This window comes from Ammospiza caudacuta, chromosome 14 (genome assembly GCF_027887145.1).
Source record: "Ammospiza caudacuta isolate bAmmCau1 chromosome 14, bAmmCau1.pri, whole genome shotgun sequence".
Lineage (NCBI taxonomy): Eukaryota > Metazoa > Chordata > Aves > Passeriformes > Passerellidae > Ammospiza > Ammospiza caudacuta.
In genome coordinates this window covers 4,912,878-4,939,259 of record NC_080606.1, presented here as the reverse complement: position 1 = coordinate 4,939,259, position 26,382 = coordinate 4,912,878, and the positions used below count along the sequence as shown (strand labels likewise).

Below are 26,382 nucleotides of genomic sequence, written 5' to 3'. Positions count from 1 at the left end.
TGCTCTTGAGGGGCCGCACAAGCACATCAGTCCAGTTGTGCTGCAGCTTCTCTGCTCCCCAGGGTTTCCTGTGGCTTTCTACAGTGGTGGGATGGGGCTGGGTGAGAGCTGGGGTTACTGCTCAGCTGAGAAGATGCCAGGTGAGGAGTGGGTCTAGCAGGTGCTGCTGCCTGAGAGCTGAGCACCAGCCTGAGCTGCTGGAAAGGTTTGGAGCTCAGCTGGAGAAGGGAAGGCAGAAGTTTCTCATGCTGCTTGCTGGGTACATGTTTGTTCTGGGGTGCATGGGCTGGCTCTCAGCAAAGTACAGCGGGGTCAGATGGTGAGCAGAGCTGCACAAGGCTGGAGGGTGCAATGGGACATCCTGTCTGCTGGCTGCTGGAAGAAAATCATCCATCCGTGCCAGCTGGGTGCTTTGAGGTCTCCATCTGTCCTGGCTCTGAACCTCGTGGGACACAGAGCCACAGCATGAGTGTGCTGAGCTGGGGCTTGGTGCCCCAGGGCAGGAGGCTGGGCCCCGTGAAGGGTCCAACACGGAGCAGGCTGGCTGCTGGCAGCTCCTCGGCCGCCTGCCAGGGGAGGTGTGGATCCGGCTTGTCTGGCTGGTGTGAGATGCCTGAATATGCATCTGCCAGAGAGGCTTCCAGAGGATCCCACCCGCCCAGGTTTCCATGGAGAGCGTCTCTTTGTTGAGGAGGAAGCGTCTGGCAGACAGTGTGGCCGTGGAAATACCTATAGAGCATTTGTTTTGCAGAGCACATGAATACCATCCCCACGAGCTAGCAGCCTCACTTCCTCTGCTCACCCACCCGCGGCCTGGCACAGCGACCTGGGATGCCTGCGGCGTCTTTATGCTCCCAGTTTCTCACTGAGTGCCCGTGTGAGCATTCCCAGTTTGGCTGAGCCCGCCCAGCCCAGCCTGGTTTCATTTCTGGTTTCATTTCTGGTTGGCAGGCTCAGCTCCTGGCAGGCAGCAGCCCGTCCTCGCTGGGGGACACGTTTGGCTTCCCTGCTGGAGGCAGCAGTGACAGCGCTGGAGGCGGCAAAACCGGGAAAGTTTTGCTCCCACCTCCCATGGGATGTGAAGGGAATTGCTTCCCTGAACCAAGTGTCCTTTCTCTGGTCTCTCAGTTCTTTCTCGTGCTTTGGAAGAGCAAGAAGCTGAAGAGCTGTTGAGGCAGCAGGCAGCAATGCAAGGCACATGCAACAGCCCACAGTGGAAGGGATTCAGCTTGGGCTTTTATGGCAGTCTGTCAGCATTAAATTAAGGGTAAATTCCCATCCTAAATGTTATGTTAACATGAAGTTATATCAGAAAGCACAGAGCACAGAACAGCAATATGAGGGTATCAGATGTGTTACAGGGGTATTGTAATTATCCCAAATCAGGCATTTGAAACCCAGGGAATTTCAGATATAGGGTTTGCATCATCTTTTGGGTTTGTAATTGAAAAAAATACAAACATAGAAAGGCTTAGAAGCATGTCACTGAGATTGTTTGGGTGCCTTTATTCTGTGCTGTGGGGACATGTGCAGATGGAGGCAAAGAGTCTTTAAAAAATGATGGAACCAAATGTGGAATTACAAATGTTAAAACACCATGAGCTGTATTTGAGTGTTAAGGCTTTGTGGCTCTCCAGAGTAACATTAGGGCTGCTGGGCCTTGACTGTGCATCTCCATATCTGGACATATTTGGCTATCACTTTTGCAACTCACCTCTGTACCTCATATTTGTAAAGCTCATAATTGGAGACAGTTTTTAGTCCTGTAGCATCATTTTGTTTAAGTTAAGAATGTGTATTTAATTCTATCTTAGCTTAGGGTTTTTTTTGTCTTCAGATTTCCTTGTTTTTTCAGATCTGGATGAGGATTAAACAAAAACCCAGAGGAATATCATCATAGCATAATTCTGAGGAGCTGTAGCAAGAAGCAGTTTTTTGGCTGTGCTTTGCAAAGAGAGATTCCTCATTGTGTCAGGACAGGATGGTTACAGTGGGCGTGCGGAAGCTCCACGGATGCAAAGTGGGTTGTGAATTCAGCCCTGTGCCTGGTGTGCACAGCCCAGCTGGGCAGCTGTGTGGTGGCACTCCGTGGTGCCATGAAATTGCTTTCCTGGAGGAGCTGGTGCAGCAGCAGTGCCCATGGCAGCATGTGGCTGCAGCCATGAGGAAGCTCTGGAGCTGGGAAATCAGCTGGTGAACCACCCCTGGCAGGGCTGTGGTGCTCCTGCAGACAGAAAATGATGACAGATCAGTTGAAATGGCTCTGCAGGGAGCACTGGATGCACTATCATAAAGACTGGAAGCTGCCTGTAGCTTCCAGTCATACAAATTAGATATGACAGTCATTAATAATTAGCTCTATCCTAACCTGTGGTACCTGAAGGAACCTAAGCAGAAGATTTACACTGGGCAGTTTGCCTTCCAGCAATGTCAGTGATGGGTCTGAGGCACCTCTGAGATCCTGCTTGGGAGCACAGCTCTGGGGGGGTCCCAGGCCAGCCCTGCACCCTGGGATGAGGCTGTCAGGCAAAGGTCAGCTCCCTGCTGAAGGAGGAGCATTGCAGCAGGGAATGTGAGATGAATGATGGTTTTCTTCCAGAGCTGCAGGCAGAGCAGGGCAGCCAAGGCTGTGCTGCAGAGGCAGCTCCAGCAGGGGTGGGCAGAGCTGAGCTGGGGTCTCTGGGTGCCTCAGCTGTTTTTCTGCCCCTTGACTCAGCTTTTACTTCTCAGGCTTTGGCATCTGTTTGGGGGATAACGCAGCAGTGTCGTGCTCCTGCTGGGGAGTTTCTGTCGCTGCCTGGTGGGGCAGGAGGGGGTGAAGGGGAGTGATGTGCAAAGTTGTAGTGCCCTCCTTGTCTGGCATCACCTGCATTCCCTTGGCAGGCTCTGGAGAGGTGCCTGCATGCCCAGCCCTGCCAGGCCTTGCTGCTTGGGTGGGCTGAATGCAGTAACATGATTTCCTGAGATGAGTGTTTCTGTTTACTGTATTACCCTGATTTCTGAGGCTGCCAAGATATTTGGGTGTATCAGGAGGGCAGGCACAGCATGGGCCCATTCCCTTAATGACCAGCAGTGAGTTGCCTGCACATGTGCAGTACAGATTTGAGACACCTTCTGTGGGGGGTTTTGGTTGTGTTTTGTTTGCTTTGTTTGCATGGGGGTTTTTGTGGCTTTCTGTTTGTCTGTCTGGGAGATTTGGGGGGGGGGGGGGGTTTGGTTGGTTTCTTTTTTTGGGTGGTGATGGGGTTTTTTTCCTGCGGATTTTCCTCATTGGATGAGGTGTTCTCTATTTGTGGAATCCCTGCCCAACTGAACCTCCACCAGAGCTGCAAACTCCCATCTGCATACAGCCCTTATTTTGTGCTCCAATAATTTCTAGGCAACTCTGCTCCCCTCTGAGCCTGGGAGAGCTCTGCCGGGTGGGCATGTCAGGATGCCCTGGGGCAGAGCGGAGGTGCCTCACTCCCTCACTCACTCACCACCGCCGCCGCGTCTCCCAGCGTGAGCACATGTGGCTGAGACGGGAGCGGTGAGCATCCCCCGAGCCACCGCCGCCTTCCCGCGGGGACCCGGCTGCGGATCCGCCCGCCGGGGAGCGGCACTGCCGGGGCTGATGCTGCGGTGATGGGAGCACCGTGCGGGCTCCCCGTGCCCGGCTCCCCCGGGAGCGGCGGGGCGGCGGGGGGAGCCCGGGCGGGGGGCGCTCACAGCGCTTACATAAGCCCGAAATGCGCCAGGCGGTGCTGGGAGGTGAAGGGCAGAGCGCTGAGGATCCACAGAGCCTCCAGCGAGGGCTCCCTGGCACAGGAGCTCTGCTCGCTGACACATCCGCGGCTCCCCATCTGCGGTGCCCTCCCTTCCCCCGGGGCTGCCACAGCTGCTCCTCCTGGTGCTGCCAGCCCGGGCGGGACCGGGAGCGCAGCTCTGACTCCGGGCCTGCCGGGCACGGAGCGGGTGGGACTGAGGGCAGTGCCCACAAGCGGGTGGGAAGGAGGGAGGGCAGATGCCCACAAGAGGGTGAGAAGGAGGGCAGATGCCCACAAGCAGCTGGGAGGGAGGGCAGATGATGCCCACAAGTGCTCTGTCTGTTCCCCTCCTGCCCGCCCAGCACCCGTGTCCTCCTGGGCTCTCCCTGCTTTGCCCAGTGGAGGGGGAAGCTGATGGGACTGTGCTGGTGGGTGAGATGAGTGCCTGGCCAGGACGTGTGGGTGCGGTTTGCCGGTGTAGGCTGCCCCAGCAGGGGAGCAGTGCTGTGCTGAAGGCCAGGCACGGAGCACAGGCAGCTCCAGCTCAGCCAGGGGAGGAGAGGTGCCAGGGGAATCTTGTGCAGAGGCTGTGCTTGGCACCAGTGGTGTCCAACGAGCTCCTTATGGGGAGGGACACAGCACTGTCTGCTTGTCTTGACACCCACACTCTGGGCAGCCCCTGAACACTGAGGACAGGCTCTGCAGGCATGGGCAGACCGTGTGTGTGTGCCTGCACATGCTCTGCTTGTTCTGCCCCCTTTTGCCTGCTCCCAGAGCCACCTGCCTGGCTGCTGGCAGAGCCAATGAGCACCCATGGGTGGGAGGCTCAGCCAGAGATCCTGGCTCCTTCTGCACTGCACGGCTTCAACTCTTCCAGAGCAAGTCTGCTGTTAATTCCCTCCATCTCTCCACAGTATCAGCAGTCACCTCCAGGCTGGGCCGCTGGCAGGCAGGCAGCAGCAGGCAGCTGGGAGGCTGTGAGGAGCTGGTGCCACCTCTCCCTGCGTCCGACTCACCCAGCACAAAGTGTGGCTGGGCACCCCTGACTGCCGTCTCTTCTGCTCCGTCCGTTCCCGGTGGGCAAATCAGAGCCTTGGTGTGATGGGGCTGCTCTGAGACCTCGCCCCAGGAGCTTCAGGCCTGGATGTTGGTGCTGTTTCTCCCGGACAATGTGGCTGATACTCTGGAGAAGCCCTCTCTTCCCCCCTGTTCTCCAAGTGCCTGAGCTGGTGGCCAGCTGGGACCTGCGTCTCACCCTCTGGGTGCTGAGCTTTGCCTCGATGGTTGTGCAGATGGAGGGCCAGGTTTACTCGCCCACCGTCAACACGCACTACGGGAAGTTACGAGGAGTGCGCGTGCCGCTGCCCAGTGAGATCCTGGGGCCCGTGGACCAGTACCTGGGGGTTCCTTATGCCGCTCCCCCCGTCGGGGAGAAGAGATTCATGCCCCCCGAGCCACCACCATCCTGGTCGGGCATCAGGAACGCTACCCACTTCTCACCAGTCTGCCCCCAGAACATCCACAACGCCGTTCCCGAGATCATGCTGCCCATCTGGTTTACCTCCAATTTGGATATCGTGGCCACGTACATCCAGGACCCCAACGAGGACTGTCTGTACCTCAACATCTACATCCCCACGGAGGATGGTGAGTCCCCACTGGGGTGACCGCAGGAGAGCGAGGGGAGGGTCACTCCACCCCTCCCCAGCAGTGGTTGGTCTCACCTGGGTGTTGTGTTTGAAGCATGTGGTTGTGGACCCCGCAGCATGCTGTCTGTTTGTGGAAAGCTTTCTCTGGCCACGCAGCTTGCCCTCTTGCCCTCAGCTGCCATCTCTGTGTCGCGTGCTCCTGCTCCTCCACGCCTCCCGGTCCCACCCCTCCACCTCCATGGCATCGTCACGGGTTCCTCCTCTCTTGTATTGCTAAATCTGAATCCAACTCTCTGACCGCAGATCCACAGAGTGACAAGCTGATTTGTGCTCCCCACAGGCGCCGAGTGCCAGGTTCTGTCTTGAGTTGGTTCAAGTTCGTCCTTCCTCCCTGCTTCCCACCCTCCCCAGGTCCATGCGCTAGTTGTGGGTGTGGGCTGCGGCTGGGAGGAACACTCTCTGCCTCTCCCTGGGAAGATGCTCCGGCAAGAAAGGGGCCACAGAGCCCTTTTCTGGGCCCTGGTACGGATGGGAGGTGGGGGTGCACCGGCAGACACATCGCTTGGCTGCTCCTCCGTGCGCGGTGGGCCGGCGGCAGAGCGATGAGCCTGGCGTGCTGGGTACGCACGGGGCACGCTCCTGTTGGGGTGCGGCTGAGCGGCGCTGGGTGCCTCCTCGTCTAACCTTTTCCTTTGTAGGGGATCCCAGCTGAACTGTAAGTAGAGGGCAGAGGAGGCAGCGCCTGCCCGCACGCCCGTCCAGCCTCACCGCAACAGGAGCCCCTCGGGGATTTTCAGCGGGCCAGAAGGGACCCACAGTGGGTCTGCTGCACACAGCAAAGCAGCCTGGCGGGTCGGTGGCTTCTCCCAGGCTGCCTGGCTCCACTCCTCTGTCTCTGGGGCCCACAGGATGCATCATGCCTTCCTTCTCGCCCAGCACGGCTGGCCCAGAGTTTTCCTCCCATGGCGACGCTCCCTCCCCACCTCCCGCGGTCCCGGGGGCGGTGGGAGGGTGGCAGCGTGGTTGTGATTGCATGCCCACTCCCATCAGTGGAGCCTCCTGTTATTTTGTAGTCTTTTATTCATTTTACAGTAAAACGGATTTCCAAGGAATGCACCCGAAAGCCCAACAAGAAAATATGTAGGAAAGGAGGTATGTAGCAAGCCGACCGGCAGAGAGGCACAGAGAGGAAAGAGAGAGAGAGTGAGAGAGTGAGAGGGTGTCTGGCTGGCCCCCGGCCTGCAGCACTCCTCCAGCACCTCTCTGTGCTGCCACCCGGACTGTGGACCCTCCAAGCAGACCCCTGCCACCCCCTGCTTCCCACTGGGAACAGCCCCATGGATGCTCCAGCCAGCTGGGGTCAGGTCATGAGGATGCTCATGGTGCTCCAGGCCTTTCAGAACAGCTTCTCCTGGGCTGAGCCTGCACTGCCACCTTCATCCCACTGGCACTGACAGCTTCCCCGTCCCTGGCCATGAGGGGTAGCCTCTGATGGCAGGCAGCACTGAAATACATCCCTCAGGTTGGGTTACCCCATTGGGGGGTGTAGGGACCTGCTCAGGGAAGGACCTGTGTGATGGGGCACTGCAGTCCATCCTGGGCTGAGCTTTTCCCCCATTGAATCCCTGATCATTTTGCATCCAGAGCTCCCTGGTTAAAAGCATAAAGCCTGTCCTGGCTGTGTAAATGCTGTGGATTCTGCCCTGAGCCTTGTGCCTGCCAAGGCTGCTCCCCACTGCTCAGATCCCCATGCCAGTGCCAGTCCTGCCAGTGAGGATTTGGTCTCCAGCCCATGGCACAGCATCCTCCCTGAGCCCACAGCAGCCCTAGCTGCCCCATGGGGAGCCAAGCACCTCCAGTTCAGACATGTCTGCTTTGCCTTGCCTCCACTGACCTTCCCCCATTGCCCCTAAATGATCCTGTATTCCCAACCAGTGACATGCACAAGGGAGTAGAGACATAGAAATGGTAGCTGGCTCAGCCCCGTGTCAGACACAATGCCTCACCCACCCCTCCACACAGCCCCGTGCAGGCAGGGAGAGCTGAGTGCTCTGTGCATCCCAAGATGAACGTGTGGACAGTCAGGCAGCCAAGCTTTTCTGAAAGGCTCAGTACAGGGCTCCTGCCCAGCACAGGCTGCTGTCCTGGGTGTCTTGCAGCAGCAGCAGCAGCATCCCTGCATCCCAGCCTCTGTCTCCCTGCACCCCTGGGTTTGGCGGGGCCAGTGCAGCTGGGCTTGGAGGTTTGGGGAGCGCTTTCCTTCCAGCCGTTTCCCCCAGTTCTGTTGTTTGGTTTCTTTGCTTTGCTTTTCCTGTTGCTGTCCTGGCTATTCACACGGCATCTCTCTGAGTGCCAAGGCTGCCCCTGAAAGGGCTGGCGCATTAGGGAGTCTGTGCACGCTGCCTCCGGAGCCGGCTGTGCCAGTGATCACCAGCCACTTCAAAGCGCTTCCTCTCCCGGCCCTCCCACCGGCTGCCAGCCCCCGCCGCCCCAACCCTGCAGCCAGGGGAGCGGGCTCCAGGTTACTGCCAGGCAAGGGGTGATACAAGGCATGGCAGAACACCTTGGCTGTGCTCATCTCCCGGGTTTCCCTCCCCGCGGGCTCTGCTCACCGGCAGGGTTTCTCTGCAGCCCGTCTGCGGTTGTTGCCTCTGGTCACCTCCCAGGGAGCTGGTGGGGGACATTCCCTTTGCCCCCACTGGCCTCTGTGGACTCATGGGCCAGAAGATGCCCAGTGCCAGCCATTTGGACATGCAGGTGTGGCGTGCCAAGAATTAAAGCACCCAGACACTGGCACTTCCCTCCAGCTCTGGCCAGGCTCTGGTAGCTGTTGGCTTGAATTAATTGAGTCACTTGTGATGAAACACAGAAGCTCCCACACTCCTCATTGTGTATCCTGGGTTAGTAATGCTTGGGGAGAGGGTAATGTACCTGCAGTGCTGATTTCCTCAGGATGAACATTTGAACGTTGACTCATTCTGGAATAATCATGATTACTATTTCTCAGGCCACAGACGAGCAGTGATAAGCTCCCCTCTCACAGAACAGTATTTTGGTGGCTAAAAATGCCTCAGCTCCCACCTTCCTGGAGTTTTCATGACTTCTGCCACCCCTAAGCTCTGTGTATTTCAGAGCAGACAAAGGACTGAGAATTTATCAGTCATGCTTGTTTATCTCTGGGACAGAAAAACATCCCTGTTTCCCTGCCCAGTTGTCCACAGTCATTTCCTCTATGGAAATTTTCTAAATGCCAGTCTCCTCCATACACATTGGTCCCTTCTCTGGTAGCAGTACAGGGCAGCAGTGCTCTGAGAGCAGCTAGCCATGCATGGTGCCAGGGGAGCTGACAGCACTGAGGCTCATTTGAGGCTCAGATTTTGCTGCAAAAATATTGCTGCCCACCCAAAGACCATGTACACAGACGCACAGACACACACCCTGGGAGCACAGTACCTATGTGCAAAATGCAGCTCTGTCCCATGCTTTGTGCTGCCAACACTTCCAGCCTTTTTTTGGCTGTGGTAGATGCTAAGATGATTTTTCCTTCCCTTCCTCACCAGCCTGGGCAATCCTTGCTGCAGGGCATGAGGAGGTGGATGTCATTTTTGGAGGGGAAAAATGTTGTTGCCCTGCACTTTGCAGCTCTTCCTGGTTCTCATTAGCAAATGCCCAAATCTCTTCTGGCTGGGATGCGGAGAGTCTGTGACATTGCAGAGACAAATGTGCAGGTCCAGCCTCTTCCTGTGCTGTGTGAGGGTGGCTGGAGCTCCCAGCAGCTCCTGGGCTCAGGAAGCTCTTTGGCAGCTTCTCTGCTGCTCTCCAAGAAGCTGACTTGTCTAAGTACCAGCTGAGGCTTCCCTCCAGCTGCACGAATTCTGCAGTGCTTCCTTGCTGGAAGCTTCTTCCCAGCCCCCTCGGAGCTGCTGCTCTGCAGGGCTGGCTGTGGGCAGACCACCGCCCTGGGGCTCTGTTCCACCCCGGGAGGAGCAATTTGCCAGGGTGAGGGTCGGTGTTTGTGCTGCGGGGGCAGCAGAGCGTGAGGAGATGCAGTGCTTTTACTGAGTCCACCCGGGGATGGAGAGAGCTCCTCTGCATCAGTCAGGGCAGGGAGGGGCAGGGCAGCACCGAGGTGTGCTGCAGTCAGTCCTGGAGCAAGGGCTGATGGCACAGGTCCCAGCTGAGCTGTGGGGTTGTGCAGCAGCAGGTTCAAGAGCTGCACCGTTCCTGGCCCTGTCCCTTGTCACTCCCAGAGATGCTGTGGCTGGCAGCAGGTGTCCCTTTGGGTGCTTGCAGCCATCAGAGGCTCTGCTCCCTGCAGCAGCGTGGCTGCTTTGCAGCAGTGGGTGCCCCACGGAGATCCCACTGAGGAGAGGGTGCTGGAGCTGTCTGTGGGTGCCCTGGACAGACATTTGGAACTGCAAAGGTGTCATCTCAGGCTCCTGCTCTTCTCTTATCCACACCATGCTGAGAAAGAGGGCTCTGAGAACTGAGGCTCCTTACCCTGCTTTATCTCTGTTTGCACTGGTGTCAGTGCTGCTGGTATGGTTTACTTAAGATAGAATAAATCCAGCATGGATGCCCCTGTTTCAGGCAAAGTGATTTTTTTTTTTTTTTTAAGTTGAACTTAAATCTTCCTAGTGGCTCAGATAAGAGCTCTGCATCCTTCCTATCGGCCTGAACAATGTCACTTTGCAGTCAGCTTAAAGTGAAGTGGCAGACAACAGACATTCACTTCCTGGGTTAGTGGAGGGTGTTTTTGATGGGTAAGGAGAATAAGAGCCATGAGCCCTTTCCAGCTGTGAATCCACAGCCTTAAACCCATCCTCATGAGAGTGGGTGCTGCAGGGCTCTGTGTGGTGGCTTTTCTTAGAGCAGAGGAAGATCTCCTGGGCTGGGTGTCCCTGAACATGGCAGGAGCAGTGGAGAGTGTTAGTGGGTGGGGGAAGTGAAGCTGTGATTGCTCTCACGAGCTGAGGGGCATTGGTGGGTGGTGCTGGAGGTGAGCACTGCAGCAAGGGGCAAAAAGCCCCTTGGTCACACTTGGTCACAACAGTGGGTGTTGGCCATAACCACCCTGGCACCTTCCTGCTGATGGGGGAGGCTTGTGCTTTGCATCTGCCACACGCACATGCCACTGCTGTTCCCCTTCCCTGGCCTGCATCACTGCACTCCTGCTTTGCTCAGCTTCCAAGTGCTGCTTTCTGCCATCTCTTCCAAGGTGCCTGAAGCTCAGGTTGCTGAAGGCTTGTCCCAGCCATCCCAAAGCTCTGCAGCAGCAGTCTCCAGCTGGATCCCTCCCTGCTCAGCTAGGACAGTTGCTCAGGTCACAGAGATGTTGTCCACTGCCCTCTTTTACAGCCTGACCAGTCCTCATAGCTGATTCCTCCATTCTCATCTGCACAGAGACTTCTGTCCCTGAAGGAGACCAGGCTGGAGGGCTGCAGCCTGGCCAGTCCCAGGGCTTTAACAGCACCAGGGCCTTTGGCAGTGGAAAATGATCTCCAGCTGCCTGTGGTCTGCTTCTCAACTCTGAAGCACGGTGTGGATCACATCACTGGCTGTTGTCTTCATTAGAGAAAAATCCCCATCCCTTAGAAGTACCAAGAGGTTGGTGCACAGCACTGGTTAGCAAATACTGCATGAGCACTTTGTCATTTAAGTGCTTTCTGGGCTTGCAGCGCTTCCTAATGAAGACACAGCAGGTCAAGCTTGCAGCTCCTGCAAAGAGCCTGAGTGGCTGCACATGCCCAGCCAAGTGTGTGGCTGGGCTGGGCTGGGCTGGGCTGGGCAGGCAGCGTGGGGAGGAGGCAGCAGGAAGGGGGAGATGCTGGGGCTGAGGTGCTGGGGCAGGAGATGACAGGCATGGTGGAAAGAGAAGGATGTGAGATGCTCAGAGGATGGCTGGGTGGTGAAGCAGGAGGGGAAGGGGTGAGACTGGAGCATGGTGAGGAAAATCAGAACAGCACATGAGACAGCTGATCCATCCCTGCCCTTGGCAGGAGCAGCTCTCCCTCACCTCTTTCTGGCAGTGTGTTCCACCTGGTCTTAAACACCTCCCCAGGCCACCTCTTCCAGTGCTTCTCTGCCCTTTCTGCCAGAAAAGTTTCCTTCTCATCCTGCCTCCTGTAGCCCCAGGGCTGCCTGAGAGGGACTTGTTGTTCCACCTCACCACCTCACAGTGTTCTTTCATGTGTTGGGATGCTGCTGCAGCTCCCATCATGCCTCTGCTCCCAGCATTCATGTGACCCAGCCTTCTGTGAACTTTTCGTGCCTGCTGGGTTTTTTGAGGTTTCTGGTTGCTGCTCCTCCAGGCTTTCTCCAGCAGGTCATGGCTGCTAAAGGCATTCTACAAGCCTCTCACCCTGATGGAGCTGCCTCACAGCCATTTCAGATCTCTTCCTCCCCCATCACAGATGCCTTGTAAATTCAAATCCTGTCCCACTCCATGCTGCTATCTCTGTTATCCACCTCCCGTGTCACCTGCAGAATGCCACTCCCAGACTGACAGTGAGCATGGCTCCCCACTTTTGTCTTTCTGACCAGTTTTGTGCATTTAGTCCTGTAGTTCCCTGCAGCCACAGGCTTGCCCCTTGCAGGTGGGAGCTTTGCTTGGGGCTGTGAAAGTCCTTGCTGAGGCAATGGGAGCTGTTGGTGGTGGCAGCAGGACCCTGGGGTCAGCCGGGTGCCTGGCAGGGTGTCAGAGCCCCTTGTCTCAGGGGAAGGTCCCTGGGCAGTGCAGGCTCTGTGTGGGTGAGCCCTGCCTGGGGGAAGCCCTGCTGTGTCCCCAGAGGTCACCATCACCTGGGGAACCTTTTGTAGCAGGCATTAGGGAGCAGAGGACTCGCAGGTATTGATCTGCAGCTCTAAGAGGATGAGAACACCCAGCCTGTTACTGAGATTCAGAGCTCCAGAGCACAGGGGTGGCACCACTTGCCTTTGTGTCTACACTGGCATGCAGTCCTTTGCAGGAGTGGGGTTTTGGCACAGGTTTTTCAGCACCCCTGCTCCCTGCCAGCCCACAGGCCACCTCTCTGCAGTGTGGGGAGTGCCAGGCTCACTGCAAGTCATCCACAGCAGCAATCCACATGGGGCTGCTGGGCTGGCCCATGCCCCAGCTCTGCAGGGTGGTGAAGGGACACAGAACATCTGTAAGGCATTCAGGATGTTACAGAAACTCATATGTTTAGCATTCTGCCTTGGTCAGGTCAAGCTGACTGGTGCCTTTGAAATCCTCAGTGAAATATGGAACATGTCTTGTAAGGAGGGAGTTGGTGCAGGATGGAGCCAGGCAGCTCAGGGGAGCAGCTGTCATGAGGGATCCCTGTGTGCTGTGGGGGTCTCATGCAGTGGTGCCAGTGGTTTGTGGCACAACAAGGAGCCACACACGTGTGGGGGTGATGGGCAGGGACCTGCCTGGGGATCAGTGGCCATGCAGGGCAGCCCTTGGTGTGACCCCTGCACAGGACAGCTGTCCCCAGGGGCAGCAGGGCTGGGAGCAGGGCTGGGTGCTAGCAGAGGGAGCCTTGCTGGAGCTGAGGGTGCATGAGCAGGTGGGGCCAGGCTGGGATGCAGGAGGACCAACAAGTGCTTTGAGAGACTCATCCACCACCAGCGCTGATGCTGTCACAGCCCCACTCGTGCCTTCCCTCCACCCCAGCCCTCCCCAGGGAGGATCTGGGAAGGGGCCTGGGTGAAGCAGCATCCTGGCACACTCTTGGGGCAGCGCTGCCCGTGCCCAGCACTGCCCTGGCTCTGGGAGAGGTGCAGTGTGAGTAGCCAGCAGTGCTGTGGGGCACAGGCGTGGCCTCACTGTCTCTGCTATCATGCTATTTTTGAATTCTCTTTTTTTTTTTTTTTTTTTTTTTTGTGTTCTTTTCTTCTTTCTTTCTTTCTTTCTTTCTCTCTTTTTTTGTTGTTTTGTTTTTATTTCCTTTTCGTTTTCCTTTTTGTTCTGTCTCCTCGTGTTTGGTCCCTAGGAGCCAGCGCTAAGAAACAGGGCGAGGACTTAGCGGATAATGACGGTGATGAAGACGAAGGTATTTCTGTGCTCGAGGCTGCCACTGCATGACACGCAAAGCAAAGCACAGCAGCTCCGTGTGCCGCCATCCGCTGCCACCCCCAGGGAGCCCTGTGTGTGTCTGTCTGCCGTGCCAGGCAGCGGCGCGGGGTGGGGGGCAGGCTGGCCGGCTGTGCAGGGCACCCAGCACCTTCCCCTCCTCCTGACGGGGGGAAGCTCAAGGGGTTTTTCCGCTTTAGGAGGAGTTTGCTCCTGCTCAGTTGGAGCCAGGGCAGGGAGGAAGCATGGCAGCTTGGGAGGAGAGAAGCCCTCGGGCACCTGGGCCCATTTCACCCTGAGCACACAGGTCACATCCCACCTCCAGCCTCATCCCTCCAGAGTCAGTGACATGCATCTGGGAGCCAGCAGCCTCCCCATCCACCCCTGCCTGGCCCTGCTGTGGCTGTGCCAGCAGCCTGAACACTTGGCACCCAAAGGGCATCTGGCCATGCACAGGAGACCCAGGGTCCACTTGGTTTCTGTCAGCTTCTCTCCTGCCTCACCCTGTGAAAGTGAGGTCTTGCTTGCAAGCACCAGCCAAGACAGAGCAAGTGGCCTTTCAAGCAGATGTGATTCTAGACGTATGCCAGGACTAAGCAAGCTGCAGAATAGGCTATTTTTAGTAAAACAGGGTGGTTTGTCTGCAGGTTATGGAGTCAGCGTGTTTGGCTGCAGAGATGTGATGAGGAGGTAGGAGGAAGGGTTGGCCAGGGTACAGCCCTCATGAGCTGAGGACAGTAAAGCCTCATGGTGTGCAGAAGGCCCTGGGCAGCTCGAACAAGACCTGGCAGATGGCATTTAGGATCTGGGAAATAGATGAAAAACTTTTTCCTTGGCAGTACTAAGCCCCTGTTGTTTACTCCAGGTAACCTGTGCCCCATGATCTCTTGTACCGGGGCGTAAACTGGCGTTCAGCCTAAGGGACTCCACTGTGCTCAATCCACACACACCAAAATGTGCTGCAGCGGTTCAGAGCTGTTTATTTCCTGGTAATCTCTGCACATTGCTGTCATTCTGCTGTGAGGAGGGCCCTTTGTATGTCAGGGAGTGGGTGCAGGATGGAGAGAAGACATGGGCCCTGATGTTCCTGCCCCTCACATTTCAAGTAGGTGGTCCTGGGAAAAATTGTCCTGGTGTAGCTGTGCCACACAGGCAGCGTCTGTCCTGGAGGAGCTGCAAGCACTTTTTGCTCCCTTAGTTTGTGCATTTGTCTGACTACATTCTGGCAATAGGAGAAGAGCCAGCACAGGTTTCAGGTTTGGCATAGCCTCATTCTCCTGGAGGGAAGAGGTTTTCTGTATGGAAGGCCACCTTTAGCCATGCTGTGGGCCACAGCTGGAGGTGACAATGGCCACAGGTACCCGTCAGCCTGGCCTGCAGCCCCCTGCAATGGGCTAGGGAGGATTGGACATGTGCAGGGGCTCAGTGGGTGTGAGGGAGCACAAACAGCCCAGTGGGCACTGGCATTGGTGTGGCTGTACCCCAAGGGTCCCAGTCCTGGTGGGACAGGGCTGTGCTGCACCGCTCAGGGAGGCAGGCAGGGAGCAGCAGCTGCCTGGGGCAGCTGAGGCCAGGCAGGCACTGCCAGCCCACCTGGGCAAGGTGCTGGGTGTGAGTGAGCACAAGGCAGGACAAAGTCCATGGGTCTGGGTGGCCAGCCCAGGACAGGGCTGGGCAGTGCAGGCATGTGGGACCTGGCCATGTCTCCAGGGCGGGTGCAACTGCCTGTCCATGTGACATGGGCAGCATGCTCCAGGATGTTATTCCCTGTGGGTGGCCATGGCTCCCTGAGGGATCACCAGCCAGTGGGGCAGGAGGGGCAGGATGTCCCCTGGGCAGGAGAAGTCAAGAGAGGGAGCGTGGCTGCTCCCAGTCCCCCAGGCTCCCACCGTCCTTCCTCCCCGGCCCTCGGGGTCCCATTGCCCATCCTCACTCCATGCCTCATGCCCTGTCCTCGTCCAGACTCTGTGCTCACCTCCCTGACACACACACGTGCATCCACTGTCTGCCTCATCACCATGTCTGTGTCTGGGCACTGGGGTGCCGGGGGGTTACATCCAGACAGGTCCCTGCCTTCCCAGGGGAATGGGAAGGGGCAGTGGGAGAGTGAGACACTGGAGCACACATCAGTGGCCCCCCTCTAGGTCCTGCACACCCCCATCCCTGCCCCCCTCCGCAATGCCAGCTTCCAGGACCCACGGAGTGCTCGGGTCCAGCCAAAGACAGGACATGGGGCTGCATCCTGGGCTGGACTCTGCAGCTCCCACCCACAGCAGAGCTGACCTGGCTCCCAGCCCAGCTCCAGGGAAGAGCAGCAGGGTCCAGCCAGCATCACTCCCTCACCTGCTCAGACCCCTGAGGGGACAGCAGTGCGGGGACAGAGCAGCAACAGCGGCTGGCAGGGTTGGTTCAGTGGTGTTTGCCTTTGGGGCTCCACGCTGTGGCCCCCAGGAGAGCTCTGCCTTTGGCTCCCAAGCCCCCTCCGTGGTCCTGGCAGCTGGCATTGCCCTTGTCCTTGGTCTGCCTGTCGGGCAGGGTGCTGCGGCCGTGGCTGCGGGCTGTGTGTAACCTGCTCTCCTTGCAGACATCCGGGACAGCGGCGCCAAGCCGGTGATGGTCTACATCCACGGGGGCTCCTACATGGAGGGCACGGGGAACATGATAGACGGCAGCATCCTGGCCAGCTACGGCAACGTGATCGTCATCACCCTCAACTACCGCGTCGGAGTGCTCGGTACGAGCTGGCGGGGGGACAGCCCCGGTGCCTGCCCGGACAGCGGCGGAGGGGCGGCGGGGATGCGCTGCGGGCACTGCCCCTGCCCCTGCCCTGGCAGTGCCACGTGGCACAGCCCCCAGCACACGGGCACAGCCCCCAGCACACGGGCACAGCCCCCAGCACACGGGCACAGCCCAGCCCGCGCCCTGGCACCGGCTCCCCCCCGGCTCATGTACACAAACTGGCGCAACTGAAAGCAAATATTGGTTTGTGGTTAAATGAATAATAAATGTGTTTACCCAGCATCTCCTCCTGAGAGGGCTCAGACGGGTGAGGTGCCAGCGGGTGCTGCCGGGCTGTCCCGGGGACCTGGCAGCTCTCCCTCCCTGGGCACAGGCAGCCTCCAAGCCGCTTGTGCTGCTGGGACCCCGTCAGCAACACACCGTGGCATGGCTGGCTGCAGTGGGCACCACAGAAGGCGCCAGGTGCCATGCAGGGGAGGGTGGCAGTGCTGTGTCCAAAAGCACTGGTGACTTGAGATGCAAAATGAGGACAGAGGGTCAAAAGGCAGTGCAGTCCCCTGGCTGAAGCAGCAGAAACCCCCAGGGGCTGAGACACAGGAGGTTTGTGTGGAACACCACTGCCACTTCCCTTGCCAGCATGAGAACAAGGGGTGTAGAGCTTTGGGGACAGCTCCTTTCCAAGCCAGGCTGCTGGCTCTCTTCCTGGCCATCCAGCCTAGCATGGTGCTCTCCCTTGGGCTCCTGCCTGGTACCTGGGGCAGCACATTCCTCTCATGGCCTCCAGAGCCCACAGTTTCATGTGGAAGATGATAGTTAACCTATTCAAAACCTTTTAATGTTAAAAGTCCTAAAATGGATAGTTGCAAAGATAAGACACATGAGTCACAATATGACATTAGACTTAAGTGGTGCCTTCATCATTTCCATTGAGGTGATGCACCACACCCAGCCAGACCCCCTCCAGGTGCCAGCACACCCCTGGGGCCACTCCCTGCGTGCTGGGGTTACCTATCTGGATTTTACCTCGGGCCTCTCAGGTTTTGGCTTCCTGCTTAAAGTCAAAGCAAACGAAAGAGTGATAACTTATCTTGGGTGTTTCCTGTGCTATTGAAAGCATTTCTCGCCTTTTTCCCCACTGAGAACCTTTGTGTTTTAAGCTGCAGTCGGTTCCTCTCTGCCCAGCCCACCTGACACTTCAAGAGCCTCCCCCAGACCACACTGGTCCATGGGAAGCATTGGCTGTGCTCACACTCGCCCTCCCTGCAGCCACTGATGCTTTCTGAGCTTTCCTTGGGGCTGGTGTGAGATGTCTGGAGCTGTTCTAGCTTGGGTGGTGGTGTGGGTAGGACAGAGCTTTTTTCTCTTTACCCTGTCCCTGCTGGTTGTTGGCCAAAGAGGCTCCCCGAGGTCTGCAGCTGCTCTCTCAGCTTTTCACCTCTCTGTGCTCTGCAGAGGCTGGGGGGAGCTCAGTGGTGTCCCTGCTCCAGCTCAGAACTCACAAAACTCTCATGGTGGGATAGGGTCCCAGAGAACACAGGGTCCCCTGCCCTGGGTCTGGGGAAAGGGGGTGGGAAACCAGGACTTTCCCAGTTTCCTCATCCTTAACCGGGCTCCCCTTGGCCCTCAGGGTTCCTGAGCACGGGGGACCAGGCTGCCAAGGGCAATTACGGGCTGCTGGACCAGATCCAGGCGCTGCGCTGGGTCAGCGAGAACATCGCCTTCTTCGGGGGGGACCCCCTGCGCATCACCGTGTTTGGCTCGGGCATCGGCGCCTCCTGCGTCAGCCTGCTCACCCTGTCCCACCACTCGGAAGGTAGGTGTCACCCTGTCACCCTGTCAGCCTGCTCACCCTGTCCCACCACTCGGAAGGTAGGTGTCACCCTGTCACCCTGTCAGCCTGCTCACCCTGTCCCACCACTCGGAAGGTAGGTGTCACCCTGTCACCCTGTCCCACCACTCAAGGTAGGTGTCAGCCCTGCCCGAGGCTGCTGCAGCTGCAGATTCTGGTTTAAACCCAGAAAAGAGTAATAAACACAATCCTATTCATACTGGCCCTATCACTGACCCTAAGCATCCTCCTAACTGCACTAAACTTTTGACTCGCCCAAATAAAACCTGACTCAGAAAAACTGTCCCCATAGGAATGCGGATTCGACCCCCTGGGATCTGCTCAATCTGCTTCTTCCCAGTAGCCATTCTCTTCCTCCTGCTCAACTTAGAAATCGCCCTACTCCTCCCGCTACCATGAGCCACCCAACTACCATCTCCTACCACCACCCTAACCTGAACCTCCTCACTTACCCTCCTTACCTTAGGACTGGTGTACGAATGAATTCAAGGCGGATTAGAATGAGCAGAATAACAAAAAGTTAGTCTAACTAAGACTGTTGATTTCAGCTCAACAAATTACGGCTCCCACCCTGTAACTTTCTTTATGTCCTACCTCCACCTAAGCTTCTGCTCAGCCTTCGCCCTGCTGGTGCAAACCCAGGGAGGGGAGCCCACCCAGGTCCTGCTGCCCAGCCCAACAAAGCCAGGGCTGCTTTCTGATCACTGGTGAGAGCCTGGACCAGGACTGGGAAGCAAAACCTTCTCATCCAGGGCAGAAAGAGGCCAGTGGCAGAGCATGTGGGAGATAGGGATGAAGTGGGTGCTCCCAGTGCACAAAGCTGCACCCAGGGCCAGCCCCTTGGCACGGGGAGAGGTGGGGACCCCACACCAGGACAGGGATGCTGAGCCATCCCCTGCAATGGGATCCTCAGAGAGCACAGCAGCCCTTGGTTGCTTCCAGGGGCAGGAGGGGTCCTGCCCTGGTGCTCAGGAGTTCCTAGTGCAGTGTGGAGGGGGTGCAGGGCATCATGGAGGGCACCGGGAACAGGGATCTCAGTGCTAGGGAAGGTATTTATACTGGAATAGAGGGGAAGGAAAGGTGTTTATACTGGAATAGAGGGGAAGACAGAGCACCCAGACATCCCTCCTGAGCCTGGGAGGGGTGGAGAGCCCTGTGTTGGGAGACTGGCAGAGCTGGAAGTGCTGCACCTAGCCAAACACAGGTGGAAGTAATATGATTAATATCTGTAAATATAGCAGAGTGTTTACTCTAAATAAAGAAGGGAATTATTTATGCTAAAAGTCTGTGCTGGAATAAGAGCAAATGCATGTAAACCACCTGCAAAGACATTTACATCAAGCACTGAGGGGGAGAAAAATTAACTGTGAGACTGGAGGTGTTTTTGATGAATTTCCTAAAGGAAATTCTAGGAGCAAAGCCTGAACTGGATATGGCTCACAGGGGAGCAGCCTGCCAGGGACCTGCTCATGAGCTTTATATGAGGGTGCAGCCATCTTGCGGTGCTGTGTCCTCAGTGTGGTGCTGAGGAGAAAAGGACATGTGTGAGCAGCAGACACGGGTGTGAGTCTGCCCTTCAGAGACACACAGCAAATTGCACTCAAAGCTGAAGAGCTGCTGCCCTGCTCAACAGCCTGGGAATCACACAGCAATGGAGACCTCCAGAACCTCAACAGGGCTGATGGCTGATGATGGGGAGTCTTTTACAGGCTGAAAGCTCCTGCAGAAAGAAAAAGTGTTTTCTCTGCCCATATTGAGTGTGAAAGGCTGCAGAGGGAACACTTATGTGTGATGCATTCTCAATGCTTCTAAGGGTACTCCTTTCCATCACAGGAGTGCAGGAGTGTGTGTGCTTGGCTGCCCAGGTGGCCCCGGCCTCTTGCAGGGGTCCAGGCTGGAGCAGCATGGAGAGAGGCTGAGGGTGGATTGGAGGGGCTGCTCCTCCTTGTGACTTTCCAGCCATGAGAAATAGTCCTGCCAGTATGTGCACTTCTCAGGTGATGCTGCAGTTAATGCCACTAAGCCCTGCATGTGCTGCATCCTGTGCTGCCCCTTGCAGCTCCAGTGCCCCTGGTGTGCCCCCTGCACTCACTGCTGGGGCAGGGGAGCTGCTGCTGGCTGTAAATTCTGTGTGGCAGGAGGGGAGTGCCCAGTGCTGCATCCAGTGTCCCATAAAGCCAAATAGCCATACAAAAACCTCCAAAAATTCCCTGTGCCAGAGCACCCACATCCCCAGGGATGGGTAGCTGGCTCTGGAGCATGGCGTGGGAGCAGTGCTAAGTTGCAGCCTGCAGAATAGGTGGGTTTGTTTTTACTGCATCAAAATAAAACTTCTAGTGATCACAAGCTATTAATAAAGCTGCTGATTTGTGCCTGCTCTGCCAGGTGCTGCAAGAGGCAGACACTGGAGGCTTGGTACTGCACATGTTGGGTCTGGCTGCTGGGGAAATCCACAGCTCCCTGCCAGCCTCAGGCCTTGTAGGGTCACTCTGATTAATATCAGTGACCAAAGTGCTGTTTTTCTCCCCAGCCAGCCATACCAGGGCAGGAGCAGTCTGTGCCAGGCAAGCTTTTAAGCTTTGCCCCATCTCCTTCTCCATGGGGGCTTCTGCCCTTTGCTGCCATCCCTCCAGATCTCAGCTGGACAAGGCACCCAGCACCCTGCTCTGAGCAGGGCTTGGCCCAGATGGCCCCTGAAGTGTTTTCAGTCTCAGCTACTGGGCAAAGCAAAGAGGAAATGAGGAGCTGGCAGCAGCTGGTGGCAGTGTGCAGTTCCAGCCACCCTCTGGCAGAGCCCTGGCCGCACCATTGACTCCACCATGCTGTGGCAGCCAGTCCTGCAGGAGGCTGGCTGTGTTGGGACCCTCACCAGGGAGGGGAACAGGAAGAAAAGGCAGAGCTTCACCTTCTGTCTGGCCTCAGTAGGCTGCAGAGGTGCAGTGTGAAGTGCTGGGTGCTGCTGCCTCCCTGGGGTGCTGGTCAGGCTTCAGTCAGGTGCTGGCACGGAGCAGGAGGACACGACACGTCCAGGCTCTCACAGAGCCCTGGGTCAGGCTGTGGCCATGCAGAGACAGGGCAGAGGGGCTCCAGCAGGGACAGGACCAGCTGACAGTGACATCAGCTGCCCTGGCAGTGGAGGGCAGGGCCAGAGCCCAGCCTGGTGGGTCTGTCTGGGAAGTGATGCTGCTGGCAGGGCGCAATGGCTGCTGCTGGGACAGCATCTCCAGGGAGCCAGGAAACCCCATCCTGCCTCCTTGGCACGTGGATGGTGGCGCAGAGCAAGCAAAGCCATGGCCAGTCTCCAGCCTGTAGGCTGGGTATGGCTTTCTAGGGCACCAGGAGGTGACAAACAGAGCTTGTGACTTCTCTTTGTCCCAGTGCATGGGACTGTACGTCAGGTACTTGGCAGAGCGAGGACTGTGCGTGCAGACAAGAGCTATGGACATGGTGGCTGGGAGCCAGGAGCCTCTGAACGCTTCTGTTGCAGGAAGGTGCTGCTCTGCTTCCCTGCAGAGTGGCACAGCCCTGGTTGTACAGGGGTTCTCTGCATTTCAGGGTGCCAGGGGCAGCCCCATGGGCACCACACTGCTGTGCCAGTTCAGGGGTCACCTGGAACAGCCCCTCATGGAAAGCAAGTGCTGGGGTCTGGCAGGGGTGCAGGCAGCACTTGGGGTGCAAAGAGGGCTGGTCAGAGAGCAGGGACCCCTGGGTGCACCCCGGACTGGCTGCCTTTCACGGCCCAGAGGCTCTGCTTCCTCACCACCCTTTGTATTCTGAGCACAAGCACCATTGACATGGGACTGGAGCGAAGCCACGCATTTCTCTGCCTGGGCCAGGGCCTTTGTGGCCTCGTTTTCCAGGGCGAAAGTCCACTCCCTCTGTGTTCCTGGTGGCAGAAAGGCCCTCTTTGTGCATCTGGCAGCGTGCTCCTGCAGGGCCGGATTGGCACTGAGCAGCCCCAGCTGGGCAGGAAGCAGCAGGGAGGGGGCGGAGGGGGACTCTGACAAAGCGGTGGGGTGGGACAGGCAGGGTTAAGTGTCCCCAAGCAGGCATTAACCCTCCCACTGCTGCCAGCCCACAGCCTGGCTCCTCAGCAAGGCAGGTGCCACCCTGGGCTGGAGGATGGTGCTGAGCCCAGGTAAGACATCCTTGGGGTGGCTGGGGTGGCACAGGCTGCTTGGCAAGGCCAGCCTGTGATGCAACCATGGCCCCTCTTCTCCCCACACCAGGACAGGGATGCTGGGTCACCCCTGCAATGGGATCCTCAGGGAGCACAGCAGCCCTTGGTTGCTTCCAGGAGCACCCACCTGCATTCCCAGCTGCCATCCTGCCATTCCCACAGCAGCCCAGAGCTGAGCCCCCTGTGTGAGCCCAGCTCAGCAGGCAGCACAGCTCAGGGACACGGTGTGGGCTGCAGTGCTGGCTCCTTGCAGGGGTACAAGAGCATCAATGCCTTCTCCATGCTGCATCCTGCATGTTGGAACCCTGCTGAGAGCTTCCTCCACTCCGTGCCTGTGTTGCAGGTCTCTTCCAGAGAGCCATCATCCAGAGCGGCTCCGCGCTCTCCAGCTGGGCAGTGAATTACCAGCCTGTGAAGTACACCAGCATGCTGGCTGACAAGGTGGGCTGCAACGTGCTGGACACCGTGGACATGGTGGACTGCCTGAGGCAGAAGAGTGCCAAGGAGCTGGTAGAGCAGGACATCCAGCCAGCCCGCTACCACGTGGCCTTCGGGCCAGTCATTGATGGGGACGTGATCCCGGATGACCCAGAGATCCTGATGGAGCAGGGCGAGTTCCTCAACTATGATATCATGCTGGGGGTCAACCAGGGTGAAGGGCTGAAGTTTGTGGAGGGTGTGGTGGACCCCGAGGACGGCGTCTCAGGCAGTGACTTTGACTACTCAGTCTCCAACTTTGTAGACAACCTGTACGGCTACCCTGAGGGCAAGGACACCTTGAGGGAGACCATCAAGTTCATGTACACGGACTGGGCCGACCGGGACAACCCCGAGACGCGGCGCAAGACTCTGGTGGCCCTCTTCACTGACCACCAGTGGGTAGAGCCCTCGGTGGTGACAGCCGACCTGCACGCCCGCTATGGCTCCCCCACCTACTTCTACGCCTTCTACCACCACTGCCAGAGCCTGATGAAGCCTGCATGGTCCGACGCAGCCCACGGGGATGAGGTGCCTTATGTGTTTGGGATCCCCATGATTGGCCCCACAGACCTCTTTCCCTGCAACTTCTCCAAGAACGACGTCATGCTCAGCGCCGTGGTCATGACCTACTGGACCAACTTTGCCAAGACAGGGTGAGTGGGGATGGGTGCCGCGCCGCGGGGGTCTGCACTCACTGCAGCTGCACTCCCTGAGGCTGTGCTGGGGGGGGGGGTTAATCATGCCCAGTGTGGGACACTGAGCTCCCTGTGCCCAGAGGTTCCTGTGTGCTGCACCTTCACTGGGGCCAGGCACAAAGCAAGAAGCTTAGATCATTACCAGCCCCTGGGACCAAGCCACATGGGTGCGGAGGCTTGTTGCCCCTGGTTATCTTGGGTGAGACTTGGGTGCTGCCCAGTCATTCAAGACCTGTTGCCAGCCCACCCTGTGCCACCACTGGCAAAGGTCCCCTCAGTTTCTGTCTCTGCATGCAGCTCTCCCTCTTTGTTTCTTTGGCTTTTCCCATTGCTAGTTCTGTTCTGCCTGTGTTTCACAGGGACCCCAACAAGCCTGTCCCCCAGGACACCAAGTTCATCCACACCAAGGCCAACCGGTTTGAGGAGGTGGCCTGGTCCAAGTACAACCCCCGTGACCAGCTGTACCTGCACATTGGGCTGAAGCCGCGGGTACGCGACCACTACCGGGCCACCAAGGTGGCTTTCTGGAAGCACCTGGTTCCCCACCTGTACAACCTGCACGATATGTTCCACTACACCTCCACCACCACCAAAGTGCCACCACCTGACACCACACAGAACTCCCACATCACCCGCCGGCCCAACAGCAAGATCTGGACCACCAAGCGTCCTGCCATCTCGCCCGCCTACAACAGCGAGAACGGGAAGGAGAAGTGGAGCCCGGAGCAAGAGGCGGGCACGCTGCTCGAGAGCCCCCGTGACTACTCCACCGAACTGAGCGTCACCATCGCCGTGGGCGCCTCCCTCCTCTTCCTCAACGTGCTGGCCTTCGCCGCCCTCTACTACCGCAAGGACAAGCGCCGGCAGGACACGCACCGGCAGCCCAGCCCGCAGCGTGGCGCCTCCAACGACATCGCCCACGCGCCTGATGAGGAGATGCCCTCCTTGCAGGTGAGCCAGGGGCACCACGAGTGCGAAGCTGTGCCATCCCACGACACCCTGCGCCTGGCCGCTCTGCCCGACTACACCCTCACCTTGCGCCGCTCTCCGGACGACATCCCGCTTATGACCCCCAACACCATCACCATGATCCCCAACTCGCTGGTGGGGCTGCAGACCCTGCACCCCTACAACACCTTCACCGCCGGCTTCAACAGCACGGGGCTTCCGCACTCACACTCCACCACCAGGGTATAGCTGCCCGCCGCCGGCGCACACGCATGCACGCACGCACACACACGCAGCAGACACTGGCAGAGGGACCGGCGGGGCCACGGAGCCCCTGGACGGAGGGGCGGCGCCCACGGACGGTGCAGCTCCCAGCCCAGAGACCTGTGGGGGTCCCAGAGCGGCCCCGGCGCTTTCTTTTGTTCCTATCTAACTTTTGAGAAGTGCTTTGACTCTCCTGGCCTCAGGGCCCCGTGGGTTGCCCCGGGACGCCAGTGGGGTGCAGGAGGGACATGGTGTAGTCCTGCACAACCCACCTGTGCAGGTGGGCAGGGGTACCCCGCTGTCAGTGGCCACGGGGTTCCCAGTGCCGTGGCTGTGCCTCCCAGTGGGGCGATCACATCCCCAGTGCTGAGCCCACCAAGCACCCTGGGACTGACGAGGAGCGGGACTGGGCATCCCTCTCAGCCGGTGCCCAGGCATCTTGGCAGCCCTGGAAAAGGCTCCTTCACTGTGCTGAGAAGTGGCCCCAGGCCATGGTGCTATAGGCAGAGGGAATGGGCAGAGTCCAGGGACCTGGCCTTGTGCTGGATGCGGGCACTGGGGCTGGTGCCGGGGCTCAGGGACCCTGGGAGGGGGCCCTGGGCTGGAGACTTGGCACCTCTGCCCCTCTTTGCGCTGCAGAGAATCTCTTTTGTGTCAGTCATTTCTCTTTGCAGAGACGTTTTTTAAGCAGATCTTTAGTTCTTTACACACTAACGGAGTCGCCGCGTTTTGTCCTTTGTAAAGATTTTAAAACCAAGTGTTCTTGATATAAAATAAAAAGCCAGTTAGAAGCCAGCGTGTGCGCACGGTGCCGGCCCCCCATGGCGCCCGCCTGCCGTGGGTGGGCACCAGGCAGGGCAGTGCCTCCTGCACTGTGGGGCTGCGCTCTTTTGTATTTTTTGATATTCTCCCTCCTCTGTCACCCGTGCCCACGTATCTCAGCCAAAAAGCCTATCCAACGGCCTGCCTGCGAGCACCCCCGCCCCGGTCCCTCACCGCCACCACTGGCCAGTGCCACCCACCGCCCCTGTGGGCATCACCTGCTCCGAGCACTGTCTGTTCACTCCCATGAACCCAGGACAGCCCCTCATGCTCCCCACCCTGCCCTGCTCCCCCAGGAGCATGCCACATCCCTTCACCACTGCCCCGGGGCTGTGCTGTGCCCTCCCTGCCCGTGCTTGTTGCCCGAAAGCAGAGCTGGTGGTTTGCAGCCTGCGGCAGGAGCGGGGCGACAGGAGCGGGGTGAGCTGCTCACCAGCATCCACTCTGCCTCCCAGGCTGCTTCCACTGGGGCCTTTACCCCATCGTGGGGTGACCCCAGCTCCTGCATCCAGGATGTGCAGCTGGAACAGATGCCTGGGTAGGGACTCTGGGGGTGATGCAGCCTGTGTGGGTCTGGGAGCCAACCTGTGCTGGGGCTGGGGCATCTGCTGTGGCCACCGAGCCACATGTGGCTCTAGGCAAGTGGCTTTGGTGTGGTCGGGCATGGAGAAGGAGCTGCAGGGGATCCCACGTGGGGTACCCCAGTCTCAGCCCCCCGAGGTGAGCACTAGCACCTGGGGCCTGGGGAGGCAGGAGAAAGGGACAGGTCCTTGTGGGGACACCAATCTTGTCCCTGTGCAAGACGGTCCGGCTGGCAGACGCTGCCCGTGCTGGCGGCCGTGACGCTCCGGTGCCGGCTGGCCCTGCTGCCCGGGGCCAGCGCATCGATGGCCCTGCTGGCCCTGCTGGCCCTGCAACAACAAGGGCCCCGCACCCCGCCCGGCCCCCGCCCCG

General features: G+C 58.3%; 1 protein-coding gene across 6 annotated transcripts; it reads left to right on the top strand.

The window, feature by feature from the left end:
* Nucleotides 1-5,143: 5,143 nt before the first annotated feature.
* NLGN3 (neuroligin 3) lies at nucleotides 5,144-24,591 on the top strand. 6 transcript variants are annotated; one of them, XM_058814376.1, is made up of 7 exons: nucleotides 5,147-5,393; nucleotides 13,372-13,431; nucleotides 16,036-16,185; nucleotides 17,818-18,009; nucleotides 19,933-19,953; nucleotides 22,563-23,352; nucleotides 23,754-24,591. In XM_058814376.1, exons 1-7 carry the CDS (start codon nucleotides 5,189-5,191, stop codon nucleotides 24,589-24,591), a joined length of 2,256 nt encoding a protein of 751 aa, XP_058670359.1. In that variant the 5' UTR covers nucleotides 5,147-5,188. The 6 variants fall into 6 exon arrangements, with proteins under 6 accessions (XP_058670361.1, XP_058670358.1, XP_058670359.1 ...); XM_058814377.1 differs by lacking the exon at nucleotides 13,372-13,431 and adding an exon at nucleotides 6,488-6,547 and having other exon boundaries at nucleotides 5,273-5,393; XM_058814373.1 differs by lacking the exon at nucleotides 19,933-19,953 and adding an exon at nucleotides 6,488-6,547 and having other exon boundaries at nucleotides 5,273-5,393; nucleotides 17,818-18,003.
* Nucleotides 24,592-26,382: the final 1,791 nt, after the last annotated feature.

What these genes read in the sequence shown, in the direction of transcription:
- NLGN3 (XM_058814376.1), top strand. Translation starts at nt 5,189, where the DNA reads ATGCCCCCCGAGCCACCACCATCCTGGTCGGGCATCAGGAACGCTACC. An exon ending in CCACCACTCGGAAGGTAGGT is followed by an intron (nt 18,010 to 19,932) that starts GTCACCCTGTCA and finishes GCAGGGGTCCAG; the next exon opens with GCTGGAGCAGCATGGAGAGA. An exon ending in CTGGAGCAGCATGGAGAGAG is followed by an intron (nt 19,954 to 22,562) that starts GCTGAGGGTGGA and finishes CCTGTGTTGCAG; the next exon opens with GTCTCTTCCAGAGAGCCATC.